This window comes from Loxodonta africana, chromosome 14, assembly GCF_030014295.1.
Source record: "Loxodonta africana isolate mLoxAfr1 chromosome 14, mLoxAfr1.hap2, whole genome shotgun sequence".
NCBI lineage: Eukaryota > Metazoa > Chordata > Mammalia > Proboscidea > Elephantidae > Loxodonta > Loxodonta africana.
This window is the reverse complement of record NC_087355.1, coordinates 18493414-18519537: the sequence shown is the minus strand read 5'-3', so window position 1 is coordinate 18519537 and position 26124 is coordinate 18493414. Positions and strand designations below refer to the sequence as shown.

The 26124-nt window shown below is 38.6% G+C and overlaps 1 protein-coding gene across 1 annotated transcript in view; it reads right to left on the bottom strand.

Moving 5' to 3' along the window:
• Nucleotides 1-26124, bottom strand: part of PREX2 (phosphatidylinositol-3,4,5-trisphosphate dependent Rac exchange factor 2) — a 342394-nt gene that overhangs the window by 148390 nt on the left and 167880 nt on the right. Inside the window, exons 17-19 of the mRNA XM_003408339.4 lie at nt 25897-25989; nt 23993-24141; nt 11014-11099 (exon numbers count right to left, since the gene is read on the bottom strand). Of these exons, the coding sequence (XP_003408387.4) occupies nt 11014-11099; nt 23993-24141; nt 25897-25989 (328 nt within the window). The remainder of the gene's footprint in view (nt 1-11013; nt 11100-23992; nt 24142-25896; nt 25990-26124) is intronic.

Here is a 26124-nt window from a genome sequence, read left to right as displayed (position 1 = left end):
AATAGGTTCCCAGGCCTTTCTTCCTAGCCTTAGTCTGAAAGCTCCAGTAAAACTTGTCCACCATGGGTGACCCTGCTGGTATTTGAAATATGGGTGGCATTGCCTCAAGCCTCGTAACAACACATGAACCACTGTAGTATGACAAAATAACAGACAAGTGGCAGCAGGCAGAAGCACAGACTAGTATTTTGAGAAGTTTGGCCATGACTGAAATTAAAGTTTATTCAAGAGCTATACTTCTCAGTCTCTGACATGCAGACAAATTACCTAGGAATAGCTTGTTATATGCAGATTATGAATAGTAAGTACTAGGAGTGGGAGTGGAAGGGACAGAAGGGGCAAGGAGGGGAGTATGCTAAATTCTGTACTTCTAACCATTACTTGGGTGACAGAGCCATGGTGGCACAGCAGTTAAGTGCCTGGCTGCTAACCAAAGGATTGGCAGTTCGAATCCACCAGTTCTACTCTGTCCTATAGGGTCACGGAATGGACTCAGCAACAATGGGTTTGTTTTTTTTTTTTTTTGCTTTTGGTACCCAGGTGATATCAATGCTACTGGTCTATGGACCACACTTTGAGTAGTGGGGATTTAAAACGGAATGCAAGGAGAATAGAGAGATTTTTGTTTTTGTTGCTCTGGTACAGGATGATTTTGTTTACTTATTTTATTGGGAAAGAATTGAATACGTTTATAATCTACATTAAGGTCCTGAGGTGGCACAAACAGTTTATGTTTGACTACTAACCTAAAGTTATCAGTTCAAATGCACCAGGCAGTACCATGGAAGCAAGGCCTGGCAATCCATTTCCATTAAGATTACAGCCCCTGTAACATATGGGTTTGCCATGAGTTGAAACAGATTCAAAGGCAACTAACAAAAACAAAAACAACAAAAATCTACACTATAAAAAATGTTGTTAGGAGAAAAAACTGAAAATTCAGGAAGGGGGATATCTGACAGTGCAGTACCCCATAAGAGGTACCAGAAGTGACTGTATCCAGAGAATTTATACAGCAATTAACCTTGAACTCCAAAAAGGAGACCTCTTTCTCCAGGATGGGAAAAAAACAAGGGATGGTGTTACAGCCAGCGATACATATGCAGAAAAGGACCCTCGGGAGTTCATAAATGATAGGCTAAATTTGTCTGAGGTAGGAAGAAGGGAGCTCATCTTGGTCGATGGGGGCTGTTATGAGAAGAAGAGGGAGGGGAGCTGATCGGGGACACATAGCGACTGCTGGGTACAGAAACAGGCCTAGTGGACAAGCCAGTGATTCCATTACTCTGAGAGCTTTCTCCAGCTATGCAGAGAAAGAGGCAAGAAGGTGGCTAGACTGATCCAAGGCTGAAGGCAAGTGGACTGGATGCCTCTGAGGAGTAAGAGAGAGGCCCCTGCTGATGCTAACGAGAGAGTGAATGAAGTTACGCACCATGGGGATAAGGCTGGCTAAGGAAGGAAGTGGAGCCTCGAAGGGTGTGATGGACCAGGAGGAAAAGGGAAGGATACCAAGACTGGAGAAATCAACTGAATAGGAGAAACAAATGGGAACATCAAGAGAATAAGAGACTAAAATAAGAAATTGTAGTAAGAAATTAGGTCCCTGAGTGGCACAAATGGTTTGCACTCAACTACTAACCTAAGGTTGGTGGAGCAAATCCACTCAACAGCTCTGTGGAAGAAAGGCCTGGTGATCTGCTTCCACAAACATTACAGCCGAAAACCTGACACAGCCATTCTACTCTGTAGCACGGGGGGTTGCCAGGAATCAGAATTGAGTCATCGGCAACCGTTTTAATTAGTCAGACACTGGCATACAGGATTTTATATTCCAAAAGTGAAAGTTCCAGGTACTTTCTGTGGCCACTATTCTACCAATATGCAAATCACTTCATAATACATAACCTAACACATAATACTTTCACCAAATGCCTCCTAAACCATCACCTTATCCAATGTGTTTTCTTCTACGAGAAACTGAAAAATTCTAGTGAGTAACCATAGGAAAGGGTTGAAGGAGAAAAGTCAGAATGAAGTTTCTTTTCCTAGTGGTGTAATTACATCACAAAGGAGCACTAAAGAATAATATAATAGGGAATAATGTAATAAGGAAACAGGTACGAATTGGTTCATTCAGGTTTCAGTTATTTTAATAATGCAAATGCGCACTTTTTGGTTTAGTGAATAAGAAGAAGGTATGTGATGTGCTGATATCCCCTTTTGGTTTTAGGATATTTAATGAGTTATTACAAAAGTTTTAAATATCTATGACTCTGCATATTTTTAAAAAGATAAGCTTTCAAAATAAGGTTCATATATACAATAATGAAAGCTATTTTGTAAACTAATTAAAGTCTAGCTGGAATGTTCTTGATAAATTCAGCTCTGATAGCAATGCTCTCTCAAATTTTCCTGTCCCATGTTGGGGTGATCACATTAAGATGTTTTAAATTTCTCAGTAATAAATAGCATATATTTCCCTTATTAGATGACCACATGGCTTTTTAGGTTGGAGTGACACTTCTTGCCATGGCAGCAAGTTAGGTACTTTGTTTGGCAATATTGGATCTAACAGTTACTCCCTTCAATCATTACTAGTGTTAGTAAAAAATGAAATACGTATGATAACAAGAGATGTCAGCGGCTGATTTGTTTACTAATCAAAAAATAGTTAAATATAAACATAAGTTTTTAGTCATCAAACTTATTCAATTTAAAATGAACAGTGAGATTTATCCATGGTTTATTGGTTCACGATGGAATTATATAACTACAAGTTATATATCCCACTGATCATTCTTAAACCCGAAAACTCTCAGGAGGCAGGGCCAAGATGGTAGAGAAGGCAGATGCTTCCTGTGGTCCCTCTGACAACAAAGACCCAAAAAAGAGAAGTGAATCAATTTTATATGTCAAGCTAGGAGCCCTGAACATCACAGGCAAAGCTGAGGAATCGGACTGAGCAGCAGAGGGAGGCAGAGACAGTTCAGAAGCAGCAAGGAATTGCCAGACTTGACCTGGTGGAAACTGGCACCCCACAGGCTGATTCTGCAGCTGCCTTCAGTGTGGTGAGGCAAGCACAGGCTTTTATGACACGATTTCCACATCACAGGAGGCCGAACAGCAGTCAACTCAACCCTCCAGAACAAGCAAGAAGCGGCCCACAATCAGAAAACAGTAAGTACCTTTGTTTTATCTACCGTGATCAAAAAATAGCTCTTCGGGAAACCCTTTCACCATTTACCTGCTCCCTTCCCTACGTGCACCCAGTCCCAGACGGCTGCATCCCCTGGGCCAGAAGAAGGACCCTGGACTCTCCCTGAGCCATTCTCCTGGCCCTGGGGAGGGAACAAATTAGCAAACAGGAAAAAAATCATCTGCCAGCTCCCCTAAGTCAGGAATTCAGGGCAGAAACAGCTCCTTTGCCTAGGCACAGGCATAAGGAGTTCACAGACTCTGAATGCCTTTCACCCCTGCATAGACCTGTGTGGGCTCAATTCAACAGTGTAGGCCCTTATTAGCACAGTACACAGGGTATATACTTAAAGTCTAACTTCAACTGTTTCAGCTACATGATGGAGAGACAAGTTCGTGTCATTTGACACTGCTCTGTCTATTACACAGGGTCCTCACCTACCCACATCAGGGGCCTGAAGACCAGGGGCTCCACACCTAGCCACCTGCAACACAGGTCCAAGAATAAGTGGTGCCTCCCAGTCCTTACAGCCAACAGCATTGGCTGCCCATAGTCCAGATGCAAAATGCAACCACCTACACACTCTGGGGAACAAGGACATGCTTTCCTCACAGGCACTCTGGGGTGGTTGTCAGCCCCCTACCTTGCTCAGAGCATGACCCCCCCCCCCCACTGCACCCAGATGCCTGTGCCTACACCAAAAACCCCTGCTCATCTAGGACTGTAGATGAGTGCCTGTACCACACACCTGGTGACTATCTGGACACCAGAGCTGAATCCATACAAGAAAAGTGAATGGACTACTAGGGTCACATACCTAGTAACAGCTCTAAACACCTAGTGACAGAGCATTAGAGTTTCAAAGGAGACAATAACCAAACTAGTTCAGTTGAGCAGCCTATTTGGACATATCAAAACAAAACAAGAAGCTAGGACACAGTAAGCAAATATAAAATAAATAAATAAATATGATAACTTATTGATGTCTTGGAGACAACAGTCAATATCAAATCACATGAAGAGGGAGACCACGATGGCTTCAGCAAACTCCCAAAGCAAAGAATCAAGAAATTTTCTGGATGAAGAATTGCTGGAGGTAGAATACAAAAGATTGATATACAGAACTCTTCAAAAGATGAGGAAGGAAACCACGCAAAACACAGAACAAGCCAAAAAAGGCAAAAACAAAGCATTAGAGGAACTTAAGCACATTAGACAAGAGTACAATGACAAATTTAACAGGATGCAAGAATCCATTGAGAGACAGCAAACAGAAATCCAGAAGATTAACAATAAAATTTCAGAATTAGACAATTTGATAGAAAGTCATACCAGCAGAATTGAGGCAATGGAACTTAGAATTAGTGAGATTGAAGATAGAACTTGGCACTAACATATTTGAGGAAAAATCAGATAAACACAATTTTAAAAAATGAAGAAACTCTTAAGAATTATATGGGACTCTATCAAGAGGAATAATCTACAAGTGATTGGAGTACCAGAATGCGGGGGGGGGGGGGAGTAACAGAAAATACAGAGAGAATTGTTGAAGATTTATTGGCAGAAAACTTTCCTAATATCAAGAAAGATGAGGAGATAGCTATCCAAGATGCTCATCGAACCCCACACAAGGTTGATCCCAAAAGAAAATCACTAAGACATATAACCAAACTTGCCAAAACCAAATATAGAGAATTTTAAGAGTGGCTAGGGATAAATGAAAAGTCACCTACAAAGTAGAGTGAATAAGACTAAGCTCAGACTACTCGGCAGAAACCACGCAGACAAGAAGGCAATCAGATGACGTATATAAAGCACTGAAGGAAAAAAATTGACAGCCAAGAATTATATATCCAGAAAAACTGTCTCTCAGATATGATGGTGAAATTAGGGCATTTCCAGGTAAACAGAACTTTAGGGAACTTGCAAAAACCAAACCAAAATAACAAGAAATACTAAAGGGAGTCCTCCAGTTAGAAAGTCAATAACATCAGATAACAACCCAAAACTAGAACAGAAGACACAGCAACCAGATATCAACCAGATATCAACCCACAAAAATAAATCAAAGCTAAAACACTCAAAACAGGGAACAAAGATGACATACATAAAAGATGACAACGTTAAAAAAAAAAAAAAAGAGGGACTAAAACATGTAATCATAGATCTTTCATATGGAGAGGATGTCAAGACAATATAAAGAAATAAAAGACTGGTCTAAACTTAGAAAAATAGGGGTAAATGCTAAGGTAACCACAAAGGAAATTAACAATCCTACACATCAAAATTAAAAAACAGGAAAACAAAGATTCGGCAAATACAAAATGAACAATGGAAAAGAAAATATATAAAGAAAAATGACTCCACACAGAAAATTAAGGGAAACAAAGAAAATGTCAACAACACACACACACACAAAAGACATCAAAACGACAGCACTAAATCATACCTATCAATAATAACACTGAATGTAAATGGACTAAATGCACCAATAAAGAGACAGAGAGTGGTAGAATGGATTAAAAAAAAAAAAAATGATCTGTCTATATGCTACCCAAAAGAGACATACCCTAGACTTAAATACACAAACTAAAACTCAAAGGATGGGAAAAAATACATAAAGCAAACAAAAATCAAAAAAGAGCACAGGTGGCAATATTAATTTCTGACTAAATATACTTTAAAGTAAAATCTACCACAAAGGATAAGGAAGAACACTACATAATGATTAAAGGGTCAATACACCAGGAGGACGTAACCATAATAAATATTTACACACCCAACGATAGGGCTCCAAAATACATAAAATGAACTAACAGCATTGAAAAGACAGACAGACAGCTCCACAATAATAGTGGGAGACTTCAACAAATCACTTTGGGTGAAGGATAGAACATCCAGAAGGAAGCTCAATAAAGACAGGGAACATCTAAATGCCACAATCAACCAACTTGACCTCACAGACATATACAGAACACTCCACCCAACCACAGCCAAGTATACCTTCTTTCCCAATAAACATGGAACAGTTTCCAGAATACACCACATATTAGGCCACAAAGCAAGCCTTAACAGAATCCAAATCACTGAATTCTCTTCTGACCATAAAGCCATAAAAGAAATCAATAACAGAAAATGCAAAGAAAAAAATCAAATACATGGAAACTGAACAACACCTTGCTCAAAAACTATTGGGGTATAAAAGAAATTAAGGACAGAATAAAGAAATTAATAGAACCAAATGACAATGAAACATATCCTCCAGAACCTTTGGAACACATCAAAAGCAATGCTCAGAGGTTAATTTTAAGCAATAAATGCATACATCCAAAAAGAAGAAAGGTCCAACACCAAAGAATTAACCCACAAACGTGAACAAATACACAACAGCAAAGGAAACCCCCGGGCACAAAAAGAAAGCAGGTAATAAAAATTAGAGCAGAATTAAATGAAATAGAGAATAGAAAAACAATTGAAAGAGTTAACAAGACCAAAAGCTGGTTCTTTGAAAGGATCAATAAAATCCATAAACAACTGGCCAAACTGACAAAAGAAAAACAGGAGAGGAAGCAAATAACCCAAATAAGAAATGAGATGGGCGATATCAAAACAGACCCAACTGAAATTAAAAGAATCATAACGGAATACTATGAAAAATTGTACTTTAACAAATTTGAAAACCTAGAGGAAATGGACAAATTTCTAGAAATACACTACCTACCTAAACTAACACAAACAGAGGTAGAACAACTGAATAAACCTGTAACAAAAGAAGAGACTGAAAAGGTGATTAAAAAACTCCCAACAAAAAAAAAAGCCCTGGCCCTGAAGGCTTCACTGGAGAATTCTACCACACTTTCAGAGAAGAGTTAACACCACTACTATTAAAGGTATTTCAGAGCATAGAAAAGGATGGAATTCTCCCAAACTCATTCTATGAAGCCAGCATAACCGTGATACCAAAACCAGGTAAAGGCACCACAAAAAAAGAAAATTACAGACCAATATCCCTCATGAAATTAGACGAAAAAACCCTCAACAAAATTCTAGCCAATAGAATCCAACAACATATCAAAAAAATAATTCACCATGACCAAGTGGGATTCATACCAGATACACAGGGATGGTTCAACATTAGAAAAACAATCAATGTAATCCACCACATAAATAAAACAAAAGACAAGAACTACATGATCCTATCAATTGATACAGAAAAGGCATTGGACAAAGTCCAACACCCATTCATGATAAAAGCTCTCAGCAAAATAGGAATAGGAGGGAAATTCCTCAACATAATAAAGGGTATTTATACAAAGTCAAAAGCCAACATCATCCTAAATGGAGAGAGTCTGAAAGCATTCCCCTTGAGATCAGGAACCAGACAAGGATGCCCTTATTTTCTATTGTGCTGGAGGTCCTAGCCAGGGCAACTAGGCTAGAAAAAGAAGTAAAGGGCATCCAGATTGGTAAGGAAGAAGAAAAAGTATCTCTTTGCAGACTGTATGATCTTATACACAGAAAACCCCAAAGAATCCACAAGAAAACTACTGGAACTGATAGAAGAGAGCAGCAGAGTACCAGGATACAAGATAAACATACAAAAATCAGTTAGATTCCTCTACACCAACAAAGAAAACGTCGAAGAAGAAAACTCCTAATCAATACCATTTACAATAATCCCCAAGAAGATAAAATACTTAGGAATAACTCTAACCAGAGACATAAAAGACCAGTACAAAGAAAACTACAGGACATTACTTCAAGAAATCAGAAGAGACCTACATAAGTGGAAAAAGATACGCTGCTCATGGATAGGAAGACTCAACGTTGTGAAAATGTCTTTTCTACCCAAAGTGATTTACAGATACAACGCAATCCAGATCCAAATTCCAATGACATTTTTTAACGAGATGGAGAAACAAATCACCAACTTCATACGGAAAGGGAAGAGGCCCTGGATAAGTAAAGTATTACTGAAAAAGACAAACAAAGTGGGAGGCCTCACACTACCTGATTTTAGAACCTATTATACTGCCACAGTAGTCAAAACAGCCTGGTACTGGTACAACAACAGATACATAGACCAATGGAGTGGAATTGAGAATCCAGACATAAATTCATCCACCTATGAGCTGCTGATATTTGACAAAGGCCCAAAGTCCATTAAATGGGGAAAAGACAATCTCTTTAACAACTGATGCTGGCATAACTGGATATCCATGTGCAAAAAAATGAAACAAGACCAATACCTCACACCATGCACAAAAACGAACTCAAAATGGATCAAAGACCTAAATATAAAATCTAAAACAATAAAGATCATGGAAGAAAAAATAGGGACAACACTAGAACCCCTAATACATGGCATAAACAGTGTACAAAACATTAGTAACAATACACAAACAGCAGAAGAGAAACCAGATAAACTGGGAGCTCCTAAAAATCAAGCACTTATGCTCATCAAAAGACTTCACTAACAGAGTAAAAAGATAACCTGCAGACTGGGAAAAAATTTTGGCTATGACAAACCTGATCAGCGTCTAATCTCTAAAATCTACAAGATATTGCAAAACCTCAACAACAAAGACAATTAACCCAATTAAAAAATGGGCAAAGGATATGAACAGATACTCACCAAAGAAGACATTCAGGAGGCTAACAGATACATGAGGAAAATGCTCACGATCATTAGCCATTAGAGAAATGCAAATCAAAGCTACAATGAGATACCATCTCACACCAAAGAGGCTGGGAGTAGTACAAAAAACACAAAATAATAAATGTTGGAAAGGTTGTGGAGAGACTGGAACACTTACACACTGCTGGTGGGAACGTAAAAATGGTACAACCACTTTGGAAATTGATTTGGCGCTTCCTTAAAAAGCTAGAAATAGAACTACCATACAATCCAGCAATCCCACTCCTTGCAATACATCCTAGAGAAACAAGAGTCTTCACGAGAATAGATAAATGCACACCCATGTTCACTGCAGCACTGTTTACAATAGCAAAAAGATGGAAACAACCAAGGTGCCCATCAACGGATGAAGGAATAAACAAATTACAGTATATTCACACAATAGAATACTACACAATGATAAAGAACAAGGAAGAATCCATGAAACATAACCTGGAGGAATCTGGAAGGCATTATGCTGAGTGAAATTAGTCAGTCACAAAAGGACAAATATGTATGAGACTACTATTAGAAGAAGTCAAGAAAAGGTTTAAACACAGAAGAAAACATTCTTTGATGGTTATGCGGGTGGGGAGGGAGGGAGGGAGAGGGGTATTCGCTAATTAGATGAAAGCCACAACCAAACTCATTACCATCGAGTTGATTCCAACTCATAGTGACCCTATAGGACAGAGTAGAAGTGCCGCATAGAGTTTCCAAGCAGTGCCTGGAAGATTCAAACTGATGACTTTTTGGTTAACAGCCATAGCTCTTAACCACTGCACCACCGGGCTTTCCAATTAGGTAGTAGACAAGAATTACTTTAGGTGAAGGGAAGGACAACACACAGTACAAGGGAAGTCAGCACAACTGGACTAATTCAAAAGCTAAGGAGTTTCCTGAATATAACCAAACATTTCGAGGAGCAGAGTAGCAGGGGCAGGGGTCTGGGGACTGTGGTTTTAGGTGACATCTAAGTCAACTGGCATAACAAAGTGTATTAGGAAAGCGTTCTGCGCCCCACTTTAGTGAGTGGCGTCCGGGGTCTTAAAAGCTAGCAAGTGGCCATCTAAGATGCATCGATTGGTCCCAAAACACCTGGAGCAAAGGAGGATAAAGAACACCAAAGACATGAGGAAAATATGAGCCCAAGAGAAACAAAGGGCCACATAAACCAGAGACTCCATTTGCCTGAGACCAGAAGAACTGGATGGTGCCCAGCTACCACTGATGACTGCCCTGACAGGGAACACAACAGAGAATCCTTGGTGGAACAGGAGAAAAGTGGGATGCAGACCTCAAATTCTAGAAAAAGACCAGACTTAATGATCTGACTGAGACTAGAGGGACCTCAAAGGTCATGGCCCCCGGATTCTCTGTTAGATCAAAACTGAAACCATTCTCAAAGCCAACTCTTCAGACAAAGATTAAACTGGACTATAAGACAAAATGATACTGGTGATGAGTGTGCTTCTTAGCTCAGGTAGACACATGAGACTACATGGGCAGCCCCTGTCTGGAAGCAAGATGAGAAGCCAGGGGGGCACAGGAGTTGGTTGAATGGACAAGGGAAATACAGGATGGAGAGAAGAAGTGTGCTGTCACTTTGTGGGGAGAGCAACTAGGGTCACATAACAATGTGTGTATAAGTTTTTATATGAGAAACTGACTTGAATTATAAACTTTCATTTAAAGCACAATAAATAAATAAATAAATTCTGATGGGGAACTTAGTTCTCAAAAAGAGAAAAAAAAAAAAAAACCCTGAAAACTCATGATTTTAAATTATTAAAAAAAAATTAGATTATACAGTCAGAGAAAAATATAACTAGACAACCTTAAAACCATTATATTCTTTGGCTAAACCGGAGTATCCTGAAAAGTAAGATTGAGAGGTATCATACTTTCATTATCAAAATTTTAACAATAAGAAACATGCCTTATAATTCTTAAGAATTTTTAAACACTCCACATTTTTGCTTTAGGAACGTACTTAGGAATTCAGTTAATACAGTAAAAATAGGGCCAATGAAAAAATTCCGAAGCAACATGATTAAGCATGTTTTTAACATAATCTTGTTCAGCAAGAAAGAGCGAAACGTGCTGGAAAGCTGTTTACCAGTCGAGATGAATTTCTTACCTCTCCCAACCGCATGCACAACTGATGGGCCAAATCCCCGGATCTGGAACCCAAGTCCATCAGCCGAATCTGGAATTTTCACTGTCCTGAAGTCAATCAGAAAATAATATTAAAGTACTAAAAAAAAAAAAGTACTACACTGGTTAAAACAACAGTCATCAGAATCTTTACTCATTCATTCAACAAATACCTATTGAGGGTCTACCATGTAAGACTCTGGGCTAGGAACTCTTGAAGGAGACAAAAATGGTCCCTGCCCTCGCAGAGCACACAGCAGACATGCAATACACAATTTCTAAATTGAATGTAACTCGTTATTCAGTATCCTGAAAAGGGTACAGACTCTGGGGTCAGACAAATCCAGCTTTGAATTCTCGTTCAGTCACTTAGTAGCTGGGTAGCTTGGATAAGCTTTTTGATCTCTCTTGAGCATGAGTTTTCACAGAAAGACAATGATGTTAAAACGTACTTTGTAGGGCAGTAGTGGGGATTAAAAGGCATACTGTTGTGAAATCGCCCTGCACCAAGCTATGAATTATGCTGTTGTTAGCTGCTGTTGAGTCAGCCCCTAACTCATGGAGACCCCACGCACAGCAGGACAAAATGCTGCCCAGTCCCACACCATCCCCATGACTGGTTGCAGATTGGACTGTTGTGATTCACAGAGGTTTCACTTGCTGATTTTTGGAAATAGATCACCAGGTCTTTATTCCTTGTCTGTCTTAGTCTGGAAGCTCTGCTGAAGCCTGTTCAGCATCTGTGTAACACACAAGCCTCCAATGATAGACGGTGGTGGCTGCACACGAGATGCACTGGCCAGAAATCGGACCTGGGTTGCCTGCATAAAAGGCAAGAATTCTACCAATGAACCACGAATGTCACCAATGAACTATGTAGGTACTTCATAAAATTGAAGATTCTTTCATTAGTTCTGAGTTACAGAAGAAAAAAGCAGTGCACTGTGAAATTTCTTTGTAAAAATTAATATAAGAGAAAGATAGAGTTAATACATTTTTACATGTAAGAAGCTTCATCAAACAACAACAACAAAGACCTGGATATAAAGAAGAGATCTGCTACACACTACATCAAAATAATTTAAGAATATGATTAACTTTATTATTTATTCAGTGAAACTCCAAAAGAACAATACATCAAAAGGTAGACCTGAATAAGAAAAGAAATATTTTAAATAAATTCACACTGAAAAGGACATGAAGGAACGGAGAACTAGAATAAGCTGTCACAGCAAGCCAGTGAGGGATGTCCAATTTGGCACTAATATATGAGATACTCCAAAGAAGGATGCCAGAAATCAGATAACAACCATGAAAAGCAGAGAACATGAGATAAGACTGAATATCATAACAATAAAAATGAGTGTAATAAATCGCAGTGGAGAGCAAAGACAAAGGAATTAAATGCAATAAATTTTGATAGATAGCCCTTGATGCCAAAGAAACAAAAGTGTTTTCCAAAAGATGATGAATTAATCATGAAATAAATAGCAGCAGCATCTCAAGGGCACATTTAGACAGTCTGAAGTTAGGTACATCAGCACTTATTTGCAATTTAAGAAATAGCTGTGGAAGGCAGTTTGAGCAAGACTGTGCACAGAACACTTGAGGAAGGCATACATTGCCTTTAGACCTGAGGGCAGAGGCGAGCACTGCAATGTCAACGTGGATTAAAGGCCTAATGTAGCATCTAAAACAAATTGAAGACCAGTGCGAGATCTAATAAAAGACCTAAAGTAAGAGCAAAAACTATATAAAACTCTTAGAAGAAAACATAGGGTCAAATCTTCATCACCTTGGATTAAGCAGGGGTTTAGGCACTGGTCCTTGGATTAGGCATTGGTCCTTGGATTAGGCACTGGTCCTTGGATTAGGCATCGGTCCCTAGGTGGCGTAAGCGGTTAGTGAAGAAGCGAGATTAAGGTAATAAATCACATAGGGTTTAAAGAAGAGACCACTGTTCTTTGCAACCCTCTGGTTCAAAGTGCTCCCAAATTAGACACTTTAATAAGCCACACTCACTCTTCTAGGTGACTTAAGTTGTTTAAGAAGTCCATAGGCTCTTAAGATAAACACCCAGCTTATTCCTAAAGTCAAAGATCATCACTCTCACTCCTATAGCACATTGGCCAGGGAAGAATATATATACATATATAGAGCCCTGGTGGTGCAGTGGTTAAAGTGCTCAGCTGATAACTGAAAGGTCGGCAGTTCAAACCCACCAACCGTTCTGCAGATGTGGCAGTCTGCTTCTATAAAGATTAAAGCCTTGGAAACCCTACGGGGCATTTCTCCTCTGCCCTACAGGGTTGTTTTGACTCAGAATTGGCTGGACAGTAATGGTTTTAAACACACACACACACACACATAAATTTAGAAATAAGGGTGCAAGACAAAGATATGGCAGTCTGCTTCCATGAAGATTTACAACCTTGGAAACCCTGTGGGGCAATTCTACTCTGTCCTGTAGGGTCACTATGGAAGCAACTAGATGGCAATAAGTTTAATTTTAGTTTATATACGTATGTGTATATATGCTTAAGAAAGTAAAGAATACTATTAAAAATATATTCATAAGTAGTCAAAATGAAAAACCATTTTGTTTTTGAAGTGGTAACCTTCATTTCACAAGTAAGTTTGTCCTACTGTGGTGGTTTGCATGTTACTGTGATGCTGGAAGCTATGCCATCGGTATTTCAAGTATTAACAGGGTCAGTCTTGGTGGACAGGTGTCAGCAGAGCTTCCAGACTAAGTCAGACTAGGAAGAAGAACCTGGCAGTCTACTTCTAAAAATAATCGGTCAGTTATAACCTTATGAATAGCAGCAAAACATCATCTGATATGGTGCCAAAAGATAAGCCCCTCAGGTTGGAAGGCACTCAAATTACGACTGGGGAAATGCTGCCTCCTCATAGAGTCGACCTTAATGACATGGATGGAGTCAAGCTTTCAGGGTCTTCATCTGCTGATGTGGCACGACTCCAAAGGAGAAGAAACAGCTCCAAACGTTCATTAATAATCAGAACATGGAATGTAGTAAGTATGAATCCAGAAAAACTGGAAGTTGTCAAAAATTATATGGAATACAAAAGATCGATATCCTAGACATTAGTGAGCTGAAATGGACTGGCACTGACCATTCTGAATTGCACGATCATACGGTGTACTATGCAGGGAATGACAAACTGCACAGGAATAGCATTACATTCATCGTCAAAAAGAACATTTCAAGATCTAGCCTGAAGTGCAATGCTGTAAGTGATGGGGTAATATCCACATGCCTACAAGGAAGACCAAGACCAACTGATATAACTATTATTTAAATTTATGCACCAACCACTAATACCAAAGACGAGGAAACTGAAGATTGTTACCATCTTCTGCAGTCTGAAATTGATCATACATGCATTCAAGATGCATTGATAATTGCTGTTGATTGGGATGTGTAAGCTGGAAACACAGAAGGATTGGTAGCTGGAAAATATGGCCTTGGTGATAGATCACATGACAGAATCTTGCAAGACCAATGACCTATTCACTGCAAATACCTCTTATCAACAACATAAACAGCAATGATATATGTGGACCTCAGCTAAGAAATCAAACAATGTATTGCATTGGGCAAATCTGCTACAAAAGACCTCTTCAAAGTGTTAAAAAGCAAAGATGACACTTTGAGAACTAAAGTGCACCTGACCTAAGCCATAGTATTTTTAATCGTCTCATATGCATGTGAAAGCTGGACAATAAATAAAGAAGACCAAAGAAGAGCTGACACGCTTTATTATGGTGTTGGCAAAGAATACTGAATATACTATGGACTGCCAGAAGAACAAACAAATCTGTCTTGGAAAAAGTACAGCCGGAATGCTTCTTAAAAGCAAGGATGACAAGATTTCATCTCACGTACTTTGAACTTGTTATCAGGAGGGTCCAATCCCTGGAGAAGAACATTGTGATGAGTAAGATTGTGTGACAACTTGCTGGGCCATGATTCTCAGTGGCTTGGCAACTATGATGAAATTTGGCAGCTATGTGATGATGTAAACGCGCCCATGATGAGATCTGCTATGAACAGCCAATCAGTTGAAAGGGAATTTCCTTGGCAGTTGGCCTGCATCCAATATATGTGGACCTTCTGCCAAATCTCACTGACTTTTGCACTCTAGGTTCTGCATCTGACCCCTAGTTCTTGGAATGTGAGCTACCAGCTTACCTGCCAATCTTGGGATTTGTCAGCCTCCACAGCCTGGGAGCCAGCAGCCTTTTGTCTGACCTGCTGATCTTGTATTCATCAGCCCTGCGGCTACGTAAGTCAAGAGAAGCCTGACTCACGGATTTGGGACATATCAGCCCCTACAACCGCATGAGCCATTTCCTTGATATAAATCTCTCTCACACTATATATACATACATACACATACCAAAAAAAAAAAGTTCGAATCTGCCAGGCGCTACATACATAAAAAAAAAAAAAAAAACAGTGCCATCGATATATACACATATATACACGCTTCACTGGTTTTGCTTCTCTAGAGAACCCAGATTAACAAAATTCTTGGTAAAGTACAAAGTCATCGAAAAAGAGGAAGACCCTCATAAGATGGATGACACAATGGCTGCAACAACGGGCTCAAGCATAATGATTGTGAGAATGGTGTCAGGCAGTGTATCCTTCTGTTGTACATAGGGTCACTAAGAGTTGGAATCAACTAGATGGCACCTAACGATAACAAACTTAATTAACCTTAAAGTTAATAAAGTGGCTTATTACTACTGATAAGTAATATAAATTTTCAACGGAAATTTTTATACAATCATGGTACATTAAAACATTTTGCTAAGCACTTTATATGCATTACCTCAATTAATTCCAGATTAATTAATGTGCTAAAAACCACACAGCTAGGAAAATGCAGAGCTGGGATTTGAATCCATGTGACTGTAATGTTCATGGTCTTCACCAGAAACAATAAAGCCTGTAAGTCTTTACAGAAGCACACTAGACACATCTTTCTCTACTGGGTTCAAACCACTGACCTTTGGGTTCACAACTGAGTGCTTTAACCACTGCACAAACAGGGCACCTTGTAGCTTACAATACCACAGTAGAATTTTCAAGCCAAGAAATTAATGTTAACACAATATAATTGATTAAGCTACCAACCTTATTCAAATTTTGAGAGTTTTCACACTAATGTATTTTGATCCTGCACCCAATCCAACCAGGAACTCTTGCTGCATTTCGCTGTCATGTCTCCTTAGTCTCCTGTAATCTGTGATAGCTCCTCAATCTCTTGAACTTGAAACTTTTGAAGTGTTGTTGTTGTTAGTTGCTGTCATATCAGCCTGTGACTCATTGAAACCCTTTGTAGAAATGAAGGGTCCTGATCATCACCATGACTGGTTGCAGAGTACTGGCTAGTTATTTTTTAGGCTGTCCCTCAATTTTGGTTTGTCTGATGCTTTTACATGATTATACTAAAAACCTGTTGCTGTCGAGTCGATGTCAGTTCATAGCAACCCTGTAAGACAGAGTGGAACTGCCTCATAGAGGTTCCAAGGAGTGCCTGGTAGATTTGAACTGCTGACCTTTTGGTTTGCAGCTATAAATCTTAGCCACTATTCCACCAGGGTTTCCCGATTAGACTAAGGTTATACATTTTTGCAAAGAATAGCAGAGAAGTGATGTTTTGTGCTTCTAAGTGTGTCACACAGGGAGGGGGAATAATTTTGATCAATGGCTAAGCCAGGTTTCCAAAAGTAAAGTTACTATTTTTCCTCATAATTATCTTCAGGGGACATACTTTGAATTGTGTTTACATCCTGTCTCTCATTATACTTTTGCCCACTAATTTTAGCATCCATCGACAATCCTTGCCTGAAACAATTATCACCTAATGGTAAATTGTTATTTCCATGATTTTGTCGTATTTATTAACCAGAATTCTACTGAAAGAAGAAATGCTTGTCCTCTCCTATTTATTTACTTGTTTATTTATATTACAAGGACTAAAAAATATTTATTTTAATCTACAGGCTATAATCTATTACTATTATCATTTATTTAGTTGCTCAGATTATAAAAGACTCAAATTGAAAGAGTTACATTACAGCATGTCTTGTCTTCTACACCTATACTGAAAGGCTGCCATAATATATTCAGTCATAAGTATTCACCCAAAATTAAATGGCAATAAATAGAAAACATGGGCTAAGAGAACCAATTTAAGTGCTGAATATTCTTCTGTATTGCAAAGATAGCTCCCTACTTCCCATTCAGTTCAATAAATATTTCTAGAATAACAGTAAGTAAAGCATCAAGCCAAGAATTGAATAAATGTGTGTGTGTATATATATAGAGAGAGAGAGAGACACAAAATAGTATTCCTGCTATAACAACAATGTGATAAGAGAAACAGACAAAACAAGGCAGATAAATCCCAACAAAAAAAGCCCTGACCCAGACGGCTTCACTGGAGAATTCTACCAAACATTCAGAGAAGAGCTCACAACAATACTACTAAAACTATTTCAGAGCATAGAAAAAGAACAAATACTCCCAAATTCATTCTATGAAGGCAGCACAATGACAACAAAAAAGTCAGGCAAAGATAGCACCAAAAAAAAGAAAATTTCAGATCAATATCTCTCATGAATACAGATGCAAAAATTCTCAACATAATTCTAGCCAATAGAATTTAGCTTTATATCAAATATGAACAAGTGGGACTCATACTAGGTAGCAAGGATGCTTCAACATTAGCAAATCAATCAATTTAATCTACCACGTAAATAGAAAAAAAGAAGAGAATCCCATGATCATCTTAATCAACACAGAAAAGGTATCTGATAAAGTCCAACAACCATTCCTGATAAAACTGCAATAAAATAGGACTAGAGGGGAAATGCCTCAAAATAATAAAGGGCATCTATACAAAACAAACAGTCAACATCATTCTCAATGGAGAGAGACTAAAAGCATTCTCCTTGAGAACAGGAACAAGACAAGGATGCCCTTTATCGCCACTCCTATTTAACACTGTGCTGGAAGTCCTAGCTAGAGCAATAAGGCAAGAAAAAAAAATAATGGGCAACCAAATGGGAAAGGAAGAAGTAAAGCTATACCTGTTCACCAATGATGTGATCCTATACAAAGAGAACCCCAAAGATTCCACAAGAAAACTACTGGAATTAATAGAAAAACTCAGTAGAGTAACAAGATACAAGATCAACATACAAAAATCACTTGGATTCCTATATGCCAATAAAGAGAGCTCTGAAAAGTAAATCAGGAAAACAATACCATTTACAACAGCCCCTAAGAAGATAAAATACTTGAGAATAAATCTGACCAGGGATGTAAAAGGCCTATATAAAGAAATATAAAAACACCATTGCAAGAAACCAAAAGAGACCTACATAAATGGAAAAACACACTATGCTCATGGATAGGAAGCCTCAAAATTGTGAAAAGGTCAATCTTACCAGAGTGATCTACAGATATAATGCAATCCCAATCCAAATAGCAGCAGCATTCTTTAAGGAGACAGAAAAATTAATCACCAACTTTATATTGAAAGGAAAGAGGCCCCAGATAAGCAAAGCATCATTGAAGAAAAAGAACAAAGAAGGAGGCCTCTTACTACCTGATCTTAGAACCTCAATTACAGCCACAGCAGTCAGAACAGCCTGGTATTTGTACAACTACAGACACATAGATCAACCGAACAGAATCAAGAATCCAGATGAGAATACATTTACATATAGTCAGCTGATCTTTGACAAAGGACCAAGGTCCGTTAAAAGGAGAAAAGACACTATTTTTATCAAAAGATGCTGACAAACCTTGATGTCCATCTGTAAAAAAATGAAACAGGACTCATGCCTCACCCCATACACAAAAAATTAAAATGGATCAAAGACCTAAATACAAAATTTAAAATGATAAAGATCATGGAAGAAAAAATATTGACAATACTAGGAGCCTGTCATGGATTGAATTGTGTCCCCCAAAAATACGTGTATCAATTTGGCTAGGCCATGACTTCCAGTATTGTGTGATTGCCCACCATTTTTTCATCTGATACAATTTTCCACTGTGTTGTAAATCCTATCCCCATGATGTTAATGAGATGGAATTAGCAGTAGTTATATTAATGAGGCAGGGCTCAATCTACAAGATTTGGTTGTGTTTTAAGTCAATCTTTTTTTAAATAGAAAAGAGAGAAGCAAGCAGAGAGACAGGGGGACCTCATACAACCAAGAATAAAAGCCAGAAGAAGAGTGTGGCCTCTGGACCCAGGGTCCCTCTGCTGAGAAGCTCCTGGACTAAGGAAGATTAACAACAAGGACCTTCCCCCAGAGCTGAGAGAGAGAGAAAGCCTTTCTCTGGAGCTGGCACCATGAATTTGAACTTCTGGACTCCTAAAATGGGAGAGAATAAATTTCTCTTTGTTGTATCTATCCACTTGTGGTATTTCTGTTATAGCAGCACTAGATAACTAAGACAGGGCCCTAATACATGGCATAAATACAATACAAACCATAACAGTGCACAAATACCAAAAGAGAAACTAGATAACTGGAAACTCCTAAAAATTAAACACTTATGCTCATCAAAAGACTTTACCAAAAGAGTAAAAAGAGAACCAACAGACTAAGGAAAAAATTGTGGCTACGAAATATCTGACAAGTGTCTAATCTATAAAATCTACAGAATACTTCAACTTCTCAACAACAAGATGAATAATCCAGTTAAAAAATGGGCAAAGGATATGAACTGACACTTCACCAAAGAAGATAGTCAGGCAGCTAACAGATACATGAGGAAATGTTTGCTATCATTAGCCATCAGAGAAATGCAAATCAAATAAACAATGAGATACCATCTCACCCCAACATTACTGGCAAGAATCAAAAAAGCAGAAAATAACAAATGTGGAAGAGGTTGCAGGGAGAAGGAAACTCTTATGCACCACTGGTGGGAATGTAAAGTGGTACAACCACAACGGAAAACAATATGGAGCCTCCTTAAAAAACTAGAAATAGAAATACCATACGATCAAGCAGTCTTACTCTTAGGAATATATGCTACAGAAATAAGAGTTGTCACACGAATAAACACAGGCATACCCACGTTCATTGCAACATTATTTACAATAGCAAAATGATGGAAACAACCTAAGTGCCCATCAACAGGTGAACAGATAAACAAGTTATGATACATGGACACAATGGAATACTAAGCAACAATAAAGAACAATGATGAATCCACAAAACATCTTACAACATGGATGAATCAGGAGGGCATTATGATGAGTAAAATAGGTCAATCACAAAAGGACAAATACTCTATGAGACCACTATTATAAAAAACCAAGAAAAGGTTTACACACAGAAAAAAACAGTCTTTGATGGTTACAAGGGAGGGGAGGGTCAGGGAGGGGATAGTCACTAACTAGATAACCCACTGCCGTCGAGTCGATTCCAACTCATGGCAACCCTATAGGACAGAGTAGAACTGCCCCATAGAGTTTCCAAGGAGCGCCAGATAGACAGGTGTTAACTTTGATGAAGGGAAAGACAACACATAATATAGGCGAAGTCAGCACAGCCCGAACAAAGCAAATCACAGAAGCTTCCTAGACACACCCAAACACCTTGTGGGACTGAGTTACTGCAGTTTAGGGCTGGGGACCATGGTCTCAGGGGACATCTAGGTCAACTGGTATAACATAGTTCATAAAGAAAATATTCTTCATCCTACTTTGGTGAGTAGTATCTGTGGTCTTAAAAACTTGCAAGTGACCATCTAAGATATATCTATTAGTCCCATCACATTCGAGGCAAAGGAGAATGACGAAAACCAAAGACACAAGGAAAATATCAGTTCAAACGACTGATGGACCACATAAACCACAGCCCCCACCAGCCTGAGCCAAGAAGAACTAGATGGAGCCTGGGTACCACTGCTCTGACAGGGATCACAATAGAGGGTCCCAGACAGAGCAGGAGACAAACATAGAACAAAATTCAAATTTACAAAAAAAGACCAGACTTACTGGTCTGACAGAGCCTGGAGGAACCCCCAAGGCTATGGTCCCCAAACACCCTGGAAACTCAGATATGAAGCCACTTCTTAAGTCCAGCTTTCAACTTTTAGATTAGACAGACCTATAAAACAAGCAACAGCACACATGAGGAACGTACTTCTTAGCTCAATCAAGTATAGGAGACCCAATGGCCAACTCCTGCCCAAAAGCAAAGACCAGAAAGCACGAAAGGACAGGAAAACTAAATGAATGGACACAGACAACCCAGGGTGGAAAGGAAACAGGCGAGAGTGCTGACACATTGTGGGGATTTCAAACAATGTCATAAAGCAATTTGTGTATAAATTTTTTAATGAAAAAACTAATTTGTGCTATAAATGTTCACCTGAAACACAGGAAAATTTAAAAAAAGGAAGGTAAATATTACCAATATAGTAAAATAACCCTTAGAGCATGAAGGAAGGAGAAATTCAATTTGAATTATTGGGAATTTTTAAGGAAGACTTCACACAGGAGGAGAAAGATATCAGAAATGGTGTATCTGTCTGAGTCATCTAGTGCTGTTATAACAGAAATACCACAAGTGGATGGCTCTAACAAAGAGAAATTTATTTCTTCACAGTAAAGTAGGCTAAAAGTCCAAATTCAGGGCATCAGCTTCAGGGGAAGGCTTTCTCTTTCTCTTGGCCTTCTCATCGATCTTCCCCTGGACTAGCAGCTTCTCTGTACAGGGACCCTGGGTCAAAAGGACATGCTCTGCTCCTGGTGCTGGTTTCCTCGTGGTATGAGGTCCTCAACTCTCTGCTTGCTTCCCTTTCCTTTTATCTCTAGTAAGGTAAAAGGTGGTACACGCCACACCCCAAGCGAAACTCCCTTTACATTGAATCAGGGTTGTGACCTTAGCAAGGGTGTTACAATCCCACCCTAATCCTTTCTAACATAAACTTATGATGACAAAATGAAGGACAACCACACAATGCTGGGAATCATGGCCCAATCAAATTGATACACATATTTTTGGGGTGACATAATTCAACCCATGACAATACCTTTGAAACAAAACGTATTTGAGAGATATTTAGGAGATGGGACTGACCAGAGCTGCTGACTTTAGCTCAGGAAGACAGGAAGGAGTCAACAACTGCTATGAGGTTTTTTACTTTGGTCAACTGTTGTTGTTAGCTGCCATCATGTTGGCTCTAACTCATGGTGACCTTATGTATAATAGAACGAAAAATTCCCTGGTCCTACACCACCTTCACAATCATTGGTATGCTGGAGTCCATTGTTGCAGCAACTGTGTGTTTTGAGTGCCTTCCAACCGAGGGTGCTCATCTTCCAGCACTTACCAGACAATATTTTGATGTAATACATAAGGTTTTCACTGGATTTTTTCAGAAGTAGATCGCCAGGACTTTTTTCTTAGTCTTAGTCTGGAAGCTCTGTTAAAACCTGTTCACCATGGGTGCTCCTGTTGGTATTTGAAATACCGGTGGCATAGCTTCCAGCACCGTAGCAAAATGCAAACCACCACAACATGAGAAATGGACAGATAGGTGGTAGTTGGCCAACTACACGTATGAAGCTGCCATTCAAAAGACAGATCACAAGAACAGGACTGAAACAGCGGTGATGCAGTTGCGTAATACCTACAAAGCATGTGTATGGAGATGAATAGCAGGAGGCTGGAAGTTTCTAGAAATGTTTTCCTTCTTGGGTGAAAATCACTCTAGACATCGACAGATTACAATTTTTAAATTTATTAATGATAATGCTCAGTGTTGTGGAAGGTACAAAGGAATTAGCAATCTAATGCATTTTTGTGGAAGTATCATTGGTATCAGTTTTTTGGAGGGCAATGTATGAAAAACTTACGATTACATCCTTCAATTCATTCTCTTAGAAAGGAATTACCAATATACGTTAAGTAAGGACTCGGCTGCAAGGATGTTCATCCCAGCATTTTTTATAACCATGAACAGTTGGAATCAATCTAATGTCCAAGAACAGGGAGCACGTTAAACAAATCAAAGAAAATCTGATAAGGGACCAGCAGGTCATCAATGGAAACGATTTGAGTATGAAAAGCCAATGTCTTACAAGTATATCCATAATGTGGTGTTAATTCAAAAAAAAAAAAAATTACAAAGTAGCATATAAAGAAGCATGCCATTTTGTATATATATGACTGTGTATGTGTGTATCAATACATAGAAAAAACATCTAATGCTAAATTTCAAAAAAAAACTAATAATGGTTACTTGTGGATGATACGATTATATTAAAAAAAAAAAGTCTTCCTTTAGAAAATCTGGACTCCCAATTTCCTATAAGGAACACGGTTTTTTTTCTAGTCGTAGGTAGGTATAGGTAGGTAGGTAGGTGGTAGGTAGAGAGAGACAGATGATAAATAGATGATAGATAACTAAAGAGAGAGAGACAGTGAGAGGGAGAGAATTCTTAAAGAAATGGGCATATTATTAAATATGTACCCAAGTATGGAGTGTCTCATATGAGTATTTAATTATAAATGGTGTCTAATCAATTCATAACCCCAGAAATTCTTATAGCTCAACATAGAGGAAAGTAGTTCCGTATTCTCAAATGTTCCACTAATTTTCTCTACTCATAGCCGAACTCAACCTAACCCAGACCAGGAAAATTTGGTCAACGAACGCAAGTACCATTTCTACTGAAACAACCTGGCTTTGAGTAACAAGCATTTTACCATCATAAGCAATGTAGTCTGCTCCACCATCTAAAGGCTAGTATTAGTGATGTCATTCACGTTTAAATGTTCCAAGTGAAGCCATGCTTAATCTTAAATATTTACTTAGCTAACTTTTCTATTTTACTTATCTACGTATAATTTTTTTTTTTTATCTCAAATAAGTCATACAACTTACTCCCTTGGCTTTGTGCTGACAAGAACTCTGAGTGGCTTTCTGCTGTTTAAGCACGATTTCAGGAAGCAGTCCACTTCATTGAAAGGTCTCATAAAAACTAGGTCACCGTTAATAGCAAAAATCTTCTTCCCAACTTCCATCCCAGCCATCTAAGAGAGAAAGAGCAAAGCCACTTCAAATTATACTTTAATAAGGAATCTATTTTTTTCACAGCATGCAAATCTGAAAGGGCTCAGAGCTTATAGGTTTTGACATTTTAATACACCTGCAATGTCTTTATACAAATTTACAAAACAGAACTGTGACGAGGTAAGTGTTATAGTTCCCCTTGACCTAGTTTCACATTTGATCACCCATCTCACTGATATTTTCTCACCCTCCCTCCTTGACTTAACATTGTACTCCTCCTAATACCTTTTTTCCCTATTGTATTTTGCAGTTCTTTTTCTTTTCGTCTTATTGTTGTAAATATATATGTAACAAAACATTTCCCATTTCAACAATCTGCACGAGCACAGCTCAGTGATATTAATCTATGTTCATCGTGTTGTTCACTGATCATGCTTACCTGTTTGCAAATTTTTCCATCACTCTGAGCTTTTAAGCTCAGAGTCCCCCTGAACAATGAACCCCACATTCCCCCTCCCTCCAGCCCGTCCCTGGTAACCACTAATAACCTTTGGTCTCTAATTCTTTTTCTTATATCATCCTTCTAACTACAGTCAAATTCCAGGTGAAATTTTTTACTATTTTTCTCCTTTATATTCACTTAATTCAGAGAGTTTCAACCTCTACATACTCATTGATGATATCCAACTACGCATTTCTAGCCTGCCTCACAGCAAAAAAGGCTCCGGTACAGAGAAGGGGAGTGACATGGAATCAAAGAATGACAGATACAACAGGCACACAGGTGTCAACATTGTAGGATGCTGAAAAGAAAACATGAAAGATACGATCCCCCAAGTCAACCAGGCCACTCTTCTTTACCAACCCTCCTGCCTATAAACTACTTGCTATTTTGGTTATGAGCTAAATGATGAAAACCTGGGAGAGGGCCTTTTCTCAGTGCCATAAACAAAAATATACTCTAAGAATATCCTCCAAAGATGCCTTGGAGAAGCATCTCTTTCTCATAGAAAATTACTAAAAATAATAATTTATTGGCCAGACCAACTAACAGAATATGAGTTGCCCAGAGGTTTTTTTTTTTTTAATTAGTGTGCTATGTGTAAAGGTTTGTGCTGCATAAATTTGTATTTTAGTAAAAGACAGAAACCTTGAGTATTAGCATGTATGAGGACAAGTGACAGTTTACGACCAACTTTACATGGATTCAAAGTTAAAGGCCGTACTTCCTTAATTCTCACATTCTTTATTAAAGATTTAAATATTGCAATATTTACTTGAGGGTTAAACATCTTACAACCCAGGCAGCAAGGTAAGGATACTTTAAATTGATCTACTTGGAATATAACACTGGAAAACAGGCTCCAGGAGGGCAGAGAATTTTGTTTTGTTTGTTGATACAGTCCCAGAGCCTTGAGCAGTGCCTACGTGCATACGTTGTTGTTGTTAGCTGCTGCTGAGTCAGCCCTGACTCATGGGGACCCCAGTACTGCCCCAGCCCCATGACCGGTTGCAGATCTAATCATGTTCCGTTGTGATCCAAAGGGTTTTCATTGGTTGATTTTGAGAAGCAGATCACCAGGCCTTTCTTCCTAGTTCATCTTAGTTTGGAAGCTCCACTGAAACCCGATCTGCATCACAGCAACACACAAGCCTCTACTGACACACAGGGGGACACAGGTGGTGGCTGTGTATGAGGCGCATTGGCCAGGAATCAATCTATGTATTTGCATGTTAACACAACAAATTTAAATAAAAAAGTTAATTTACATTACCTCAGCATTGGACCCCTTTTCTACCAACTTTATTATTGGAACTTTATTTTTGTCTTCTAACCCAAAGCCATAACTGCCTTCATTAGATTTAATCTGAAATGCAAAATACAAACATTATTAATAAAATAACCATTGACAGTTACAAATCAAACAGAATGAGATAAACCGCATCACTATTTGGTGTGTTTATATAGTCTCCTACTAATGTCTAATCAAAAGGAAAACTCA